The sequence below is a fragment of the Thalia democratica genome, chromosome 2 (genome assembly GCF_965202585.1).
Source record: "Thalia democratica chromosome 2, ktThaDemo2.hap1.1, whole genome shotgun sequence".
NCBI classification, from domain to species: Eukaryota; Metazoa; Chordata; class Thaliacea; order Salpida; family Salpidae; genus Thalia; species Thalia democratica.
Window position 1 is genome coordinate 38,916,271 of NC_139166.1, and position 16,680 is coordinate 38,932,950.

At 28.4% G+C, this 16,680-nt stretch overlaps 1 protein-coding gene across 1 annotated transcript in view; it reads right to left on the minus strand.

Moving 5' to 3' along the window:
• The window catches only part of LOC145830137 (hepatocyte nuclear factor 4-gamma-like), a 67,442-nt gene that overhangs the window by 15,152 nt on the left and 35,610 nt on the right, over positions 1-16,680 (minus strand). The window contains exons 5-7 of the mRNA XM_082938026.1: positions 9,667-9,761; positions 7,176-7,288; positions 6,723-6,863 (exon numbers count right to left, since the gene is read on the minus strand). Coding sequence (XP_082794152.1) covers positions 6,723-6,863; positions 7,176-7,288; positions 9,667-9,761 — 349 coding nt within the window. The remainder of the gene's footprint in view (positions 1-6,722; positions 6,864-7,175; positions 7,289-9,666; positions 9,762-16,680) is intronic.

Below are 16,680 nucleotides of genomic sequence, written 5' to 3' on the forward strand. Positions count from 1 at the left end.
TTTTTTTAAGTACTTGTTATTTATTACAGAACTCCGTTAAACTGTGTTAATTTTTCTTTCACAGAGAAAGATGTGTTAGTTTAATAAAAAAAAAAGTACTGTGCAAGTTTTTGTTATTGTAAACTTACAAAGTTTATAAGTTTTTTCTTGTATCTATAGAAAACACTAAACAGCTTATGGAAAAAGATAAACAAAACTTTAACTTGCTTATTGTTGGTGTATGTTTACTTTATTTGTAGTAATATAAGCGTGTTTATTAATTAATAGTAGTTTTAATCTTTCTTTTAATGTCATACCAGTAACTTTTTTTAAGTATTTTAAGTTTAAATTGATTCTTATCGTCCTAATTGAATTAATCTTATTAAACTTTTAAATATCCTATTATAGAGTTAAGAAGCTTCTCTAGTCTATAATCCAGGTTTGGCAGCATTTTGTGTATAACATGGGGAATTTGTTCGACATAAACTTTTGCAATACAAATTTGGTTAAACTAAGTAATTTTAAAGTTAGTGATGTCAACAAAGACTGCTTTACTTACAGGAGCCAAATCTTAACAAAGTACAATTTTACACTTAGACATGGTTCGTAAGTATAATTTAGCAGTTTTAGACTGACATGCGACGATTTAGAATAACAGCTTCCAAACATATTTTGGTTGGGCTTACAACCAGATGAAAAGACGTAGCCTATTCGATTGGTTTTAATAGCGTTAAAAAATAGTGATAGGACTTTTCAGTACAGATTGTAGTTTTTCAATTTCAAGTTGTTTCATTTGATATGGCCCCTCAAAAATATCATAAAAATTTTATTTCTCAGAAGTTGAATTTTAATTTAACCGCTACAGATTTATTTTACTTTCATATGTTAAGTTATCAGATTGCTAGCTTACAGAGTGCTTTGCTAAAAAATCTAACTGCTTATTGAAGATTAACTCCTTGTCAATTTAATTTAATAATTTATTCACAATGTAAAATCTGAAACGAAAACAAGTATAAATATAAAAACTAAAATGAGCTATAATCTAATTATTCTACATCCCCTCCAGCTCATTTAAGATAATAACAAGTTTAAGGCAATGACATAGCTCGTCAAGAGGGGATTTAAATAAGTAACAAAAATATTTTACTAGGATGAAACTAAATTTTATGCATTAACAAAGCTCAATTAACTTAAATAAAAAAATATCTCTAAACAAGGGATTTATTTGAGGAAAAACAAAACTGCAATAAAACGCACTAAATAAATCCAAAACAATTCAAATTCATGCAATTCCACGCTGAATTCTTCCTGACTCAGCAATTATCACTATCAGCAACAATTGAACACTCAGAACCAACTGTTGTATAAACAGGAACAAACAAACTTCACTTACGGTGATTTCTACTTTGGAGTACTCCACTTTCAAGCCTCCCTGGCGCATTGAAGTCTTTCAACCTACGCAAAGCAAGCGGAACCTTTTTTTTTTGTGAACTATAGGAGCAGGAATGTACTCTTCCTCAACCTCTTCATGATCCGCTTCAACCTCACCGGTTTTACCAGTATTGGCACCGTTGGAATCCTCTGTAATCTTTACAGAAGAATAAGGACGTTGATGACCAACATTGCACTCATGTGAGCTTGGTAGATTACTGCTCCAACCATAGGAAGTTTTTGCTTCAATGCTGGTTGAGACTGGGTTGTACATCCTTAAAAATGTTCTGTTCCTCCGAGTAAGTCTCCGTGAACCATCAACTCTGACTACATACTGATCATGTGGAAGCACCTCCATTACCACTCCGCTTCTGTCCCATTTACGTGGATGAGTGCCACTCTGGTTCTGTAGTAGACACCTACTGCCAACTTAGAGAGGTCGCAAATCCCTGGTTCTCTGGTTAAGTACTTCAGAATTCTTTACAAATCTTGTACGGAGCGCCTCTTCTTTAAGCTTCCATGCTTTTCTCCACATGGTTCGCACATTAGGATTGGAGAATTTGTCAAGTTTGTTCAAGAATGTGAAACTATCTCGCAGCTGACGTCCATATATAATCTCGGCTGGAGACACTTGACAATCGCTATCAGGAGTATTTTTCAGATAAAGCATCGCACTTAAAAACTTGTCATTGTCCAGACTTCCTGAAACGTCACATTTGATCTTAGCAACCTTTTTACCTGTTTGACAGCTACTTCCGCTATACCGTTTGATCTTGGATAGTAAGCAGAAGATATTCGATGCGTAACATACCAGGTTTTAAAGAATTCATTTGTTGCACTGGACGTAAATTGCGGTCCACCATCACTTGATATTTCCTCGGGTACTCCAAATCTAGAAAACAAAACTCGGAGTTACTTAATCAACCCACGCGAACCTACCTGAGAGGTTCCGCTGGGTGTGGAAAATATTTCTGACCAACCCGACAACCTGTCACCGACTACCAAAAAATTGTTTCCGGCAAATTGGAAGAAATCAGCGAATATTTTTTCAAAAGGGTTTGTAGGAGGATCAGATGCTTCTTGTGGCAATGATGGTTGAGAAGGTGAATTGCGGTTGCAGCTTTGACAATTGGCCCGAATTGCTTCAATGTCTTGTGTAATACAAGGCCAGAAGACAATTTTTGGGCACGATTATGCATTGATTTGACTCCTTGGTGCGCCGAGTGTAACTTGTTGAGGACCCGATATCGTAAACTGACAGGGATTACTACTCTGTCCTTGTAAAGAATAACTCCATCACTTAAGTACAATGCATCATCGTATCTAAAATACGCTGACAAAGATTCATCATGTTTCAAGCTTCGACCTTTTTCAATACACCTGGATACTCTTGAAAGAACTTTGTCATTCAATGTCTGCTCTACAAATTCCTCCCAAGTGATTGCCATTGAATGGCATACTTCATTACTCAATAGGCAATTAGAAGTGATTCGTCAGTCAAATCACTACCATGTGAATTCACTTCATTAGTCGAGCTTGGATAACGCGATGCAGCATCTGCCGCTAGATTAGTTTTACCTGGCATGTAATGCACTTGAAAAAGCCATGGCAATGTACGTTGTTTGAGCCTGAAAATGCGCGTGTTGTGAATTTCGTTTAAGGTGCGATCACCAAAAATCTTTACCAGTGGTTTATGATCCGTAACAACCACAAGATCTTTGCAGCCCTTAGTGAAATACTTGGTATGTTCTAATGACCAAGCAATAGCAAAAGACCCCCCTTCTATAGCAGCGTAATTCTTTTCTGACCCATTCAGAAACCTTGAACCTGCAAGCGTCACTTTCCAGCCGGTGGTGCAGCAATCTGGTAACCGGCTATTGCATTTGCAGTGTTTCTGCATAATGATTTAGCCCAATCCTTGCTTTGACCAGTCTGGTCTAAGACAAGTCAGTTTCCCAAGATCAAAAATTTGAACACCGCTCTTTATTGCGTCAATGATTATCTCTTTTGATTCATTAAATGATTGGTTTAATTTTTCTGTCCACATAAACTTACATTTTGGACTGAGAAAATCTCTAAACGGTGCCATGACTTTACGAAGTTTGGCATAATTTGCAACTTGATTTATCAGACCAAACCAGCTACGTATATCTGTGGCAGACTTTGGGGTTGGAAAATTGCGAATGGAATCCAGATATTTAGGCAAAGGTTATATACGTTCATCAGAAATTCTAAATCCAGCAAAATCAACGGACTTTTGACAAAACTGGAACTTCTTGGGATTTAGAATGATCCCTGCATTGCCAACTTTTGACAGAAAATCTATTGTTCGCCACCAGTGACACTCTAATTCTGAATCAAAAAATATGGTGTCATCAACACATCTCTCCTTTCTTTCAAAATCAGATAAAATAGCTGCAAATCGTCGATTGTAACCATCACCAGATGATACAAAGCCTTGAGGTGCTCTAGTATATCGGAACCTGCCAAACGGAGTGATAAATGTAGTGAGGTGTTTATCACTTTCTCTCAGTGGAACTCCATGATACCCGTTCCATGCATCTGTTACAGTCTTGAACGTTCCCTTTGGAATTCTGCGCGCTAGTTTAAACGGAGTATCTGTAGCGCACGTCTCCCTCTTGCAATACTTAATAAGTAGTGAGAGATCTACTGTCCTCCTAGGTGACCCATCCTGTTTCCTGGTGACCACCATGCGGTGACACTAGCTGGGTTCACCAAATGGGACACGTTCCAAGACACCCAACCTCACATCTCGAATGAGATCTGCTTCAACCTGCTTCTACCAATGAATTGGCACGTGAGCTGGTGTATGACAAGCACGTGGTTTAGCATCATTCTCAAAATGTATCTCAAGTGGAGGCCCACTCATTTGCTGGAGTAATTTATGTGGACATACATTAAACGTTGAAGCTGCGTACCTTTGTAAGAGCCAATCACGCATTATGCTCACGTTTGTATTTGTTGCCTCAAACGGAAGTTTGTTTGGTCGGTCTGGCACTCTACTCCTTGGCGGGCAATCACAGGTCACATCTTTATGCGAGTCCAGTCTATTCGGATCATTTTCATTTGAACTTACAGCAACTTCAGAATGCTGATGAGGCAGTTGAGATCCGATGGTGGGAAAATCCTTATTAATAATCAGGAGGTCAACCATGCTTTCATACGAGAGAAAGAATCCAGTCACTGAATCGCTTACATAAACAATTCCATCACATCTGATAACTTCCTTCTTTGGAGACATTTCGCTAAAAGTCGCTTTGAAAGCCCCTAGAATGTTAATAGGAATTTTATTGGCAGCGCGAATTGTGATGGATACAGGCATTAAATCCTTCTTACAAAAACCATCCTCCTGAAAGTTTTCCCACCCCCAAAGGTTCGACTTTGCTCCAGTATCAGCTAAAGCACTTACCCATGCAAACTTGTTTGTGCCATGTCTAGCAATCTTGACTGATGCACGAGGATGATCGCTAGGACTTCTTGCTGAATATGGTGTTATTCAACATGATTCTTTTACCTGCGTGTAGTGACATTATTTGGGTATCTTGTTGCATAAAATCAGAACGATCAGCTTGGATTTGAACAGCATTAACTTTTTTTGATCGACTACGACAACAAGATAAACAATATCAGAAAGGCTTTTTATTTTGGTTACCTTTTTCGTTGAAAGGATAGAAAAGCTTTTTACAGTTCTGGCAAGGAAAATGTTGGGACTTATCTCCTATGTTGACACGTCCCTTCTTCTGACGTTGAAAGGAAGAGACTGCAGATATAGTCCGCGAATTCTCAGTTGCATGGCGTCCCATTTCTTTACTTTCAATAAAGGAAATTATATCAAATGATGACCTGGATAAGATATCTTTAGTACTGAGAACTTCTCTTCTTATGTCATCGTCCCCAACGCCAATGAGCATCACGTCTTTTATTGCTTCTTCTGTGTAGCTCGTCACATTGCTTTTCCCACAGTCACACTCACTGACTGTAGTGAAATTGCAGGTTTCTGCTTTGCTTCGTACACGTGTGGCAAACGTTCTAAACGGTTCATCATGGACCTGGTGTAGGTTCGTAAGTTCTGCTCTCTTTACACCAATAGCAACTTTTATGACTGCAATTGATTCCATCAGTTTAGCAACGTAACTTTCTGACTTGGCCATCAGTCGAGGATCACTTGCTAACATAAGATCGCCAAGCTTGTCCTGCGCACACTGAAAAAGCTGTATGCTTGCGTTTTGGTTGCTTATATTCGAACCAATCTTGAATGCCTCCCACCTCCGAATGAAAGCAAGCCATGTCTCTTGGCTGATCCCCCGGTCAACCCTTGGTCGAATCAATTGAGGTGCATTTGGCATTACTCCATTATTGGATTACTCAGAATTTTGCTGATGCTCCATTTTGTGGAGGTTGAGAAGGCTACTCACAACATCACCGGATAGATCTGGCGTCTGAAACTCGCATCCACGGATTGGGCACTTTACTACAACCATTTTACTTTTCTCAGATTGTTGATAAGATTTTACATGAAGAATAACTCCTTGTCAATTTAGTTTAATAATTTATTAACAATGTAAAATCTGAAACGAAAATAAGTATAAACATAAATACTAAAATGAGCCATAGTCTAATTATTCTACACTTATTTAAAATAAAATTCTCAACTTAACGGTCTAGTTAAATCAAAACAAACTTGTTGTCAAATTTCCTCATGAAATTAAGAAATTTTCTAGCTTACGTACTGAAGAACCCTGTCATTTTGGCAATAATGGTTTTTTTGGTAGAATTAAATTTACTAGTACCAAATGCTTATTTAGAAAGAAATAAACAATTTAAATATTTTGAAAAAACAAAATGGTTATCGAACTTTTTTTTAAATCTCAGAAGTTTTCTAGTATTTCTACAACTGAAAAATCCTAATATTTTCTAAAAATGCATTAGTTTTAGTAGATATATGTATACAGAGTAATTTTTTATCAACAAAGATATTAACAATTTATGAATCTACACAAAATAAAAACTTATTTCAAATTTAATTTAATACTTCGCAAACTTCTAAGAATTTGATCTGAAAAAAATGACATTTAGAAATGTTTTATAAAAACTGACTTATACTGATTTGTCCAGATTTAGCCTGATGAGTATCAAATATGTTTAGAGTTTATTTAGAAACACAGTGTTTCATGCACAAGACATCTGTTTGCATCTTTAATATATCTAATAAATAAAATAACTAGTATAGTTTAAGAAAATTTTGAATTCCTATTGGTTCTGTTTCATTCAATGACAAAAAAAAATCTAACTTGGTCATCAATAGGAAGTTCAGCAAATGCAGGAATGTACTTTGCCCAATCAACTAGAGCTAATAATTGTTCTCTCATCGAATCTCCAACATCGTTTACACTTGCTATAATTTTATGAGTATTTTGTTGTATCTCTTCAGGCTGTCAAATTTGTTAATATTTTTCCAAGCTTGTATACTTTATCAGTAACACCATTTTAGTTACAGAAAAAATTATATAAAATAAATATTTAACCAACTTATTAGTTTGTACCTATAAGACTTATAAAGTGCAACTATTTTAGTTATTATTTAGAGCTAAAAGTTGCTTCACTTAATTATAAAAATAGAAAAGACACTTAAGATACATAATTAAAAGCTAAAAACTAATTTTTCTATTTTCTAAAAACAATTCTTTATAACTAAAAAAGTTTATTTAGCTAATTCGCTTTTAGTATACTTTAGTTATTTAAACCTTTTTTACACTTTGGATTTCAGCATTAAGCAAAATTGCAATCGAGAGCGAATCATCGTGCTCTTTTTGTGTTACAGTCTTCTTTTTTATTTGGTCTCTTTCGTTTTGTACCGCTTTAATTTTATGATTATTTATTGATTTAAGTTCAGTTTTGAGATAAATTACTAACATTTCAAACTGTATTAATGCTTTAAAAATAGCTTTATTAAAATTTTGAGAACTAAAAAACATACTTAAACGTTTCATCAAAATTTTGAAATTGAAATTAACATAAAATAACTCACATCTATTAAAAAATAGTACAATCAATTTGCAATATTCGTCAACAGCTAATTGTTTAATTAACATAAGTTAAAACAGTCTTGGCAATGAAATTTAAAATTTTAAAGTAAAACAAGACAAGTATTAGTTATATTAGTTAGTTATTAGATTGGCGACTTAATGTAAAGAAAATTTTTTTTAATTAAAAAAAAAAAAAATCACTTCTAAATGGATCAAAATCACAAATATTTCATGTGATAAGTGACCGACTTGTCACAAAAAACAACACAATTTTATTTTTGTTATGTAGGTAATGCATAATGTTTTAAATAAAAACACTTTCATAACAATTTTGATTTTGTCAAGTAACAACTCAATATAAAAAATCATTTAAGAGCAACAGACCTGAAAACTTTTCACTTTTAGAATTGCTTTTAATTTAATCTCAAACGTGATATTTTTTATTTGATAGTTTACAGTTGGCTTATTTTCAGTTAGTTATTTGCTTTAATTAGTTAAAAAAACCAACTAAAAATTAGATAAATCAATTAGCTTTCGAATTTGACCAAAGGTACTATAATACTAAATGCAAATATTAAGTAGACTTAATAAATTTCTAAATGCATTTAACTTTTATTTATCCTAAAAATGCTCATTTATCTATATATTTTATATTATTTACATACAATACTAGCTAAAAACATCTGTTTGTTTGAATAGTTTTTATCTATTTTAAGAAAAATAAATTTAGCTTAACTATATTTGCCTAAGTTTGTAATTATAATACTAATTATTTCTATCAACTTTTCTTATATAAATCATCAAATGGTATTTTAGTATTGTAACTTGTATATAGTTTATAAATAAATATATTTTGTACTCATATACAAAATGTTATAAGCTCTTTACTAGTCTTTTTTTTTTTCTTACGGTCTTTACTATGTAATTTATAAACTTAAGTTAAGCCTTATGGTCTTAATACACATTTTTTAAACTTCGAGAATTCCATTTTAACTGAAGATCTCTTATAGATTTTTTTTTTACTAAAATAGTTCTTCGAAAAATTAAGTTTGTAAATTATAACATAAAGCTTTTGTAAAACGATAAAATAAATTGTTCTAAAAATTTTATACTTTGAAGTTTAATTAAAACAAAAATGTTTATAAGTTTAAAACTCAGCAAAATTAATTTGAAATTACATACATTCACATATAGCTTATGAAAAATTAGATAACAGCATTTACATAATGATTGGTTTAATAACTGGATACTACGGTCAAATGTACTTCTTAGTTATTTAATTGCAAATTTTCAATCTTTTTGTTCTTGGTTTTACTTGTACTTTATAATTTTATTTTTATAACATTATTGCTTGTAGTTTAGTACTTTTATCAATATTAAAAAACTTTTTTCTAGTTAAAGTAGCAATGCCATTTAAAATTAAAAGCGATTTAGACATTTATTAACTAAGCGCTAGGTTTTAATTTAACTTTATATTAGTCAATTTTATAGAATGTTAAATGTTTTCAATGTACTGGAAAGGTTGAATCTATGAAAACTAGTTCATGAGTATTTATATTATACCATTATTTATAAAACTGCACTAAAATCAATCATTTTAAAGCATTTATTTAAGCATAAATTATCTATTTATTCAATATAACTTTTATGTGTTATCTATGGTTGAAATTTTTTATTAATATCAATTTTTAAAAACTAATCTAGTTATTCGAACTACAGGTTAAAAATTTTTCAGCTTAAAATTTACTTAATAAGTTGTACTTTAGGTATAATAATCTCAATTTTTTGATAAACTTAAAAATATATTTCGGAAAAATGATAAAATTTATTTTATACTATTACAAATAGAAGTTTCTATGCTTATTTTTTGAAGTAAGCAAAATTACTAAAGTACAATAAATTATTATACAAGTGTGTTTACTAAATTCTGTCTTTAGTTAACATGATTTAATCTAGTTGTTTTTTATTTTTTTTAATTTGTAACACTAGTTTAAACACTGTTTAAGTTACTTTTTCTTACTGTATAAATACATAGGTGTTAACCCTTTATAGTCGTATTTATAAAATAATTTTATGTTTATATAGAATTTATATCTATTGTTTGAAAGATTTTAACTCTGTACAAATGATTTTTTTTAAACTATCGGTACTTGATTTTAAAACTATTTTTTTTTTATGAATCAAACTTATAAAAATTTCTTGTTTATACCTTCTTTTCTCATTCCAGCAGCAAAACACTTTTTTAGTCTACAAAATCTGCATTGGTTTCTTTTGTCCTTATTAACTATGCATTGCCGATTAAACCTATATATATTAGGAATTTAAATTATATTAATTTTATTCTTAATTTACTTTTATGTTATTTTTTAAAGAGTGTATATTTTAAATATAAGACATTGAACATAACGCTTAAATCTGAATAGGACACTGTAAATTTTTGTTTGTGATTTTTCTAGAGTATTAATTAAATAAAGAAATTAATGATTTTTATTTTCTTTTACTTAAAAATGTGTAGATTTTAAAAGTTAAAATTAATTCAACTCAAAAAGTTAAGTGAATCAGTGGTGTGTAGCTCTATGACTGAATGATCTTTTTTATACATCATGGCCTTTGACCATACTTTTAAGCTTCGATTTATTTATTGCATTCAATAAACTTGTATAACCTTTGTATTATCTTATAAAAGTGTTGTTAGTAGTTATAATTAATATTCTAAATGTATTGACCGGTAAAATTTTGATGTTCTGTTAACCATCAATATAACGCAAAATATTAAATAACTACGTTGATACAAAAAAGAGACAAGTTTTTATAACTATTCAAAAAATAAATTTAAACGTTTGTTAACAAAAAATTCTAGCGAAACAAGTTTACTGGAATATATAAAAATAACAAATTATACAGTATCATTCTTTTATTACACTGACACATGTTTCTGTTTGTTAAACGAGTCAACACACTTCAACTGAGCTCTGTAAAAAAATAAATACTGTAAGGAAAGAATAGAAGCTAAAGTAGGAATATACATGTGTCCATTAAAAATAAAAACAGTTGCCATAGATATTTATAGGTTAATAATAGATAAAATACTTAATGTTATAAAATCTATTATTGATCTATAAATAACTATAGCATTTATTTTTATTGGACACATGTATAAATCTACTTTAGCTTCTATTCTTCCCTTAAAATATTTTTTTTTTACAGAGCTTAGTTGAAGTGTGTTGACTCGTTTAACACACAAAAACATATGTCAGTGTAATAAAAGAATGATATTGTATAATTTGTTATTATGACAAGTTTGTATTTTAAGAAAATAATTGAAAGCTAATGCATGATGTACAAAACTACATAAAACTATTATTTGTACTTAAAATACAATAAAAACTAAATCAAAATTATTATCAAATTCTAACAAGAATTAGAAATTGTTTTTAAGTTTTTTAAAATAGGTGAACAAATGATTTAATTAATTTTAGTTATGTTAATTAAAATACCTTAGTTTTTGTTGTTAGAATCTTATTTAAGAAAAAGTCAATAAAACTGTATATTATATTTTGACCTGAATGAATATTATTTTGATGGTACTTAATACCTTATTTAGTAGAAAAAAAAACTAAAATATAAAACGAAAGTTTTAATAAATAAAACTAAGGAAGGTTTGTCAATCATAATAAATAAGAATTAAAAACAATATTTTTAGATTTATAACTTTAAACTTAACTATTTAAGCTCATTTAATCAAAAAAAAAAACATAAGTATGTTAAAAACATGTTGTAATTTAATCACTAATTATTCTTCCTAAAGTTTAAAACTATTTTTATTTATATAAATGCTAAAATTAAACATTTACATTCCAGAATATGTAGCTGGAAAGAGCTTTCAGAAAGAAAAACTCTTGTCTTTAAAGTTACTGGCACACTGATGAGTGTAATTAAAGTCTTTGCAAAAACCCAGCATAGAATGAACAACAACTCAATAATAATAAAAAATTAACCTCCCAACACATAAAAATAGCCGAAAACTAAAATACAATTTAATAACAAAGGGCGAACTTGTTACAACGTCACAATTAAGAAATTTATAAAATTTCGAAGCTAAAATTAGTATCCTTTTTAATTTTTTGGTGTTGTGACAACCAGGGGCGTGTTTTGACTGGTTTCCTGTTTCCTGTGAGCCCCCTGAAAAAAAAACGAAAAGAAAAAAGAAAAAAAAAAAAGAATAACACTAAAAACGTTGTTTATTGACAAACTTTGAATAATGAATGTTGAATTTATAACACTGAAAGATTAAAAACTTTCCTTAACAAAAAATGCTCTATTTTTCCCAGCTGAAATAGATTATAAATAAAATTTCAATTGTGACGTCATAATAGGTAAAAGTTTTAAAATAGCATTTTCTTTCTAGGAAACTTTTTACTAAAATGCTTTAGTTCCCACTATAAATTGTAACTTAGTGTAAATAACTTTTCATACAGTATTGTTTTTGAACTAGTAAATACAATTTTACTTAAAAAAATGTCCAATATAATCACTAAAGTTTTATTTTGGTTAGTTTATTGTATATAATAATGTTGTGTGAAGCTTTTGTGTTATGCTGTTATATGATTATGTTGTGTTTATACTTAAGCATTTATGTTATTTGTTTATGTGTCAACCAACTGGGTTTAAACCTTGAAAAATTCAATTCAGAGAGTTTTCAAAATCATCTTTAGACAACTACACCACATGGCAATTTACTCTTTTATCATTTAATAGTATTTCAACAATTTTTATTTAAGTTGTTTTATTTTTGTATATCTGTTGGCCTCAAAGTTGGTTCTTGATTTTTTGAAATTTTTAACTCAGAAAGATTTCAAAATCATTATAAGAATTCCTGCACCAGCAGGCAAACATTTAATTATAATTTAAAGATATTTCAATTTAGTTGTAAAAGTCTAAACATTTTTTGGTAATTACCTAGGATGATGTTGCACCAATATCAAGCTGAAATTTTATTGTGTTTAATATCTTTTTGAACAACAAATATAGGCTTAAAATCAATATTTTAAGCTTTGTATGATTGATCTAAACTTATACTTCGTTTTAAACAAGCTATACAAATACATGTTTAGAATTAAATTCATTTGTTATTAACTAAAATACTTAATTGATTTTATTTTACAGTATAGTAATGTATATAAGTTATTGTATCATTTACTTTATTTTAAAAATAAAAGCAATTAGATATTTAAATTCTATTGGTTTATGATAAATAATTTTTTTTATGTATTTCTAAGCCTAATTATGGTAAAAAACGACATTGAATTAAATATAGTTTCAGCTTGATATTGGTGCGACATCATCCTAGGTAATTACCCATTTTTTTTAGTGAAATTCAAATTTTTATAGAATAAATTACTTGAAAAAGTGATTTTATTATAAATATATATTTTCTGGCTCTTTTAGTTTTAATTTATCTAAACTTAATACAGTATAATAAATAAAAACATATTATATTTTTCCATTACTACTTATATGTTTTTTTTTTATTTCTAAGCAGAAAAAAGCATTTTAAACACAGAGTTTTTCGGCTAAATACTGCGTACTTAACTGACAGTGCATACCTAAGAAATGCGTACTTAAGCAGGAAATTAAGAACAAAAAAAAATTGTGAACCCCCTTTGAAAAAAGTCTAGACACGCCCATGGTGACAACATCTCTTTAAAAGCGGATCTTTTGTATTTTAAGTTTTATATTGGATAATAATTTGTTCTTATGGTTTTTCTTTGGTAATCTTAGTTACTAAAATATCTTACTTAACAAACAATTTCATATTTATTAACTAAGTAATAAATAGTGTTTGTAAAGTTGCTTAGAAGATTAAAAATGTATATTAAAGTTAATTAAGAAATTACATTTTAAAATATTTAATACTAAAAGGTGTTCATTAAATTCTCATTGAATAGTTAAATTGATAAGTTGTACATTTATAAGTATAGTAATAATATAAAATTGGTCATAATGTTTTATTTGATCAATTTAAATTCTATAAGTGGTTACATACAAAAGTACTTGTGAAATTAAGTTATTGTAAGATGTAAGCTAGAATTATAAGGGAGGTGTAAGTAAATAAGCCTGAATAATCTTTGTAATTATTATTTAGTAGTCAGTAGTATTTGTTTTAAGTTAAGTTTATTAGTAATCTTAAATTACTTATTAGGCGCAACTTTCTGATTCATAAATTTAGTCTACTTGTTTCATAATGTACGAAGTTTATATTGAGTCCAGTAGCAGCCAACTTTCACGGTCCTAGAGGAATTTTGAGAAAGACAAATTTAAAAATTTATTTCTCATACTAATTGGTGTCCCGATTCAGTACCCTGCAATGTTAGCTTGCAGGTTTTCCGCTACACCCTTCATCAAAATTTTGTAACTTTTAGCACATGCTTATCAATACGTAATTAAGCTGTTAAAGCATTCTTTACAATGTAGTAACTTGCACAATGACAGCTAAGTTTATAGATTTTTCTACTTTTTTCTTTAGTTGGAGAAACGCCATTATAAATTCCACTATGAGATCGATTAGTTTACAAACTTACTCTTACACAGTCAAAAATATGGTTTATATCCTTAGACTTTTCTTTGAGAACACCTTAGAAATACTGCCAAGATTGATAAGAGCAAGAAGTTTTTAAATTATTTGGCGATCAATAGTGTTTAGTTACAGGGGTGTGTTTTGACGGGTTTCCTGTTTCCTGTGAACCCCCTAAAAAAGAAAAGAAAAAAAAGAAGATTTTTAGACTATTACTAAAAACGTTGTTTATTGACTTTTTTTTGGTTATTTGATAAACTTTGAATAATGAATGTTGAGTTTATAACACTAAAAGATTATAAGTTTCCGTAACAAAAAATGCTCGTTGTTGCCCAGATGAAATAGACTTTAAATAAAATTTTAATTGTGACAAGATAATAGGTAAAAGTTTTATAGTAGCATTTTTTTCTGGGAAAATTTTTACTAAGATGCTCTTAGTTCCCACTATATATTGTTAATTAGTGTAAATAACTTTTGATTAATTATTGTTTTTCAACTAGTAGGTACAATTTTACTTAAAAAATGTCCAATATCATCACTAAAGTTGTATTTCACTTAATTGATTGAATATAATAATGTTGTGTTAAGCTTTTAATCCTCGAAAAGTTCAATTCAGAGAGTTTTTAAATCACCATCTGAAAATTATTTCTGAAACTACTTCACCATCTGGAAATTTATTCTTTTATCATTTAATGATATTTTAATCATTTTATTTAAGTTATTTTATTTTTGTATATCTGTCGGCCACAAAGCTGATTCTTGATTTTTTGAAATTTTCAACTCATAGAGATTTCAAAACCATCATTAGAATCTTTGCACCATCAGGCAAACATTTAATTATAGTTTAAAAATATTTTAGTTTAATTGTATAAGTCTAAACATTTTTTTTAGTAAAATTTCAATTTTAATAGATTAAATTACTAGAAGAAAATAATCTTATTATAAATAGATATATAAATGTAAAGAATTTAAAACTAAAAAGAAAAGTTTGTAATAACTCTATCTATATTAACATTTAAATCAAAATTGAACTTCCCTTATAAAAATTTATTCTAGATTTAATTATTTTATAAAATATTGTTTTCTGATAAAAATGATTATTTTTTATAAAGTAAGTTAGTTATGTCTGTAACAGTTTAAGAAATAAAAAACTTTTGTTTTGTAAACCTTTCATTGGAAGAAAAAATTCAAATAAAGATGAGAGGGAGAGCAACTCCTGATGTTGAAATTACTCAAACAACCAAAAAATAGGTTAGTATATTTTTATAATAATTTCCAGTATGATTTAATACTAAAATAAAAAAAAAAAAAAATTATTAATACATAAATAAAAAAGTGTATAATAACAACAAAATTAATCAAAATATTGGGAAGTTTTAATTAAATATAAAATAACAACTTTCTTTAAAAATTAGTGGTTTAAGTCAAGGTTTCAATCAAATGGCTTATAAAGTTTAATAAAAAGAATTTTAAATTATCTTTAAAAATTATCTTTATTTCCATTAAAAATATATTATTGTAACTGCCATTATTTGTACTAAAAATTAAAAAAAAGTGTCTAGAATATCTCATAGAAATATATATAAAACAGAATATAAGACTATTTATTAATACAATTTTACTCGGATATAAGTAACTTATATATATAGTTTGCACAGTTAGATAGGATCTATCTACTGCTAATGTAACAATTTTAGAATGGAATATTCAGTTAAATCAGGAATAAACTTTTTCAATATAAAATTGAATAAATTAACCTAGTAAAAAAACATATATATATATATAAATATAAAATAAAAATTAATACTAAAATATTTTTAAAAACTTTGGTTTTCTTAGTGATGCATTTTTATAAAATACATCTTCAAGTAGTAACAAATTTAGAACTTGGCTTGTTTGTTAATGTAAATTTTATTCGTTTTTTATTTACTCTCGTTATAATTATTAGCTTGACTGTTTTGACTGGAACGACTTAACTAGGTAGTTTGTTTACATATCATTAAGCATATTTTTCTATTATTAAGACAAGTTTATTACTAATTTTAAATAGTTCTTTGTTTTTAGTATCTTAAGTAAAAAAGCATTCCACATGTTCATCTTCATAATGTAAGGAAAATATTTTACATTGTATATAATAACAGCACAAAACTTAAGTTTATATTTTACTAAAAAATAAATAAAAAACTTATTATCAAGATATTACATTCTGTATTACTGGTATTTTTAGATTGTTTAAAGCTCAAAAGTTGTCATTTACCTTAGATAATTTTATTCCAGCTGTGCTTTTTATTAATTCTGTTCCAAACAAAATATGAAAATTAATGATAATGCTTGTAAAAATTATGTTCTCAATTGTTTATTTAACTGACTTGCAACTTTATTTTCGACAACTTCTAAAGATTTTTATTGAGTTTTGTATTATACAATAGATTAATTAAGTTTCTTTTTAAACTTTAAACCAATGATTATAATATACTAAGACTACCTGCAAGTTTTGGTCTTTAATTACCTATATTAGTCATAATACAATGTTCGTTATTTTCGTTAATTAAATAAACTGTATATAATATATTTGTTTTAAATAACGGATTTGAATTTTGATATACAATTTGTAAGTTCATAAATTTTTTCTGGTTCTTATAGTTTTAA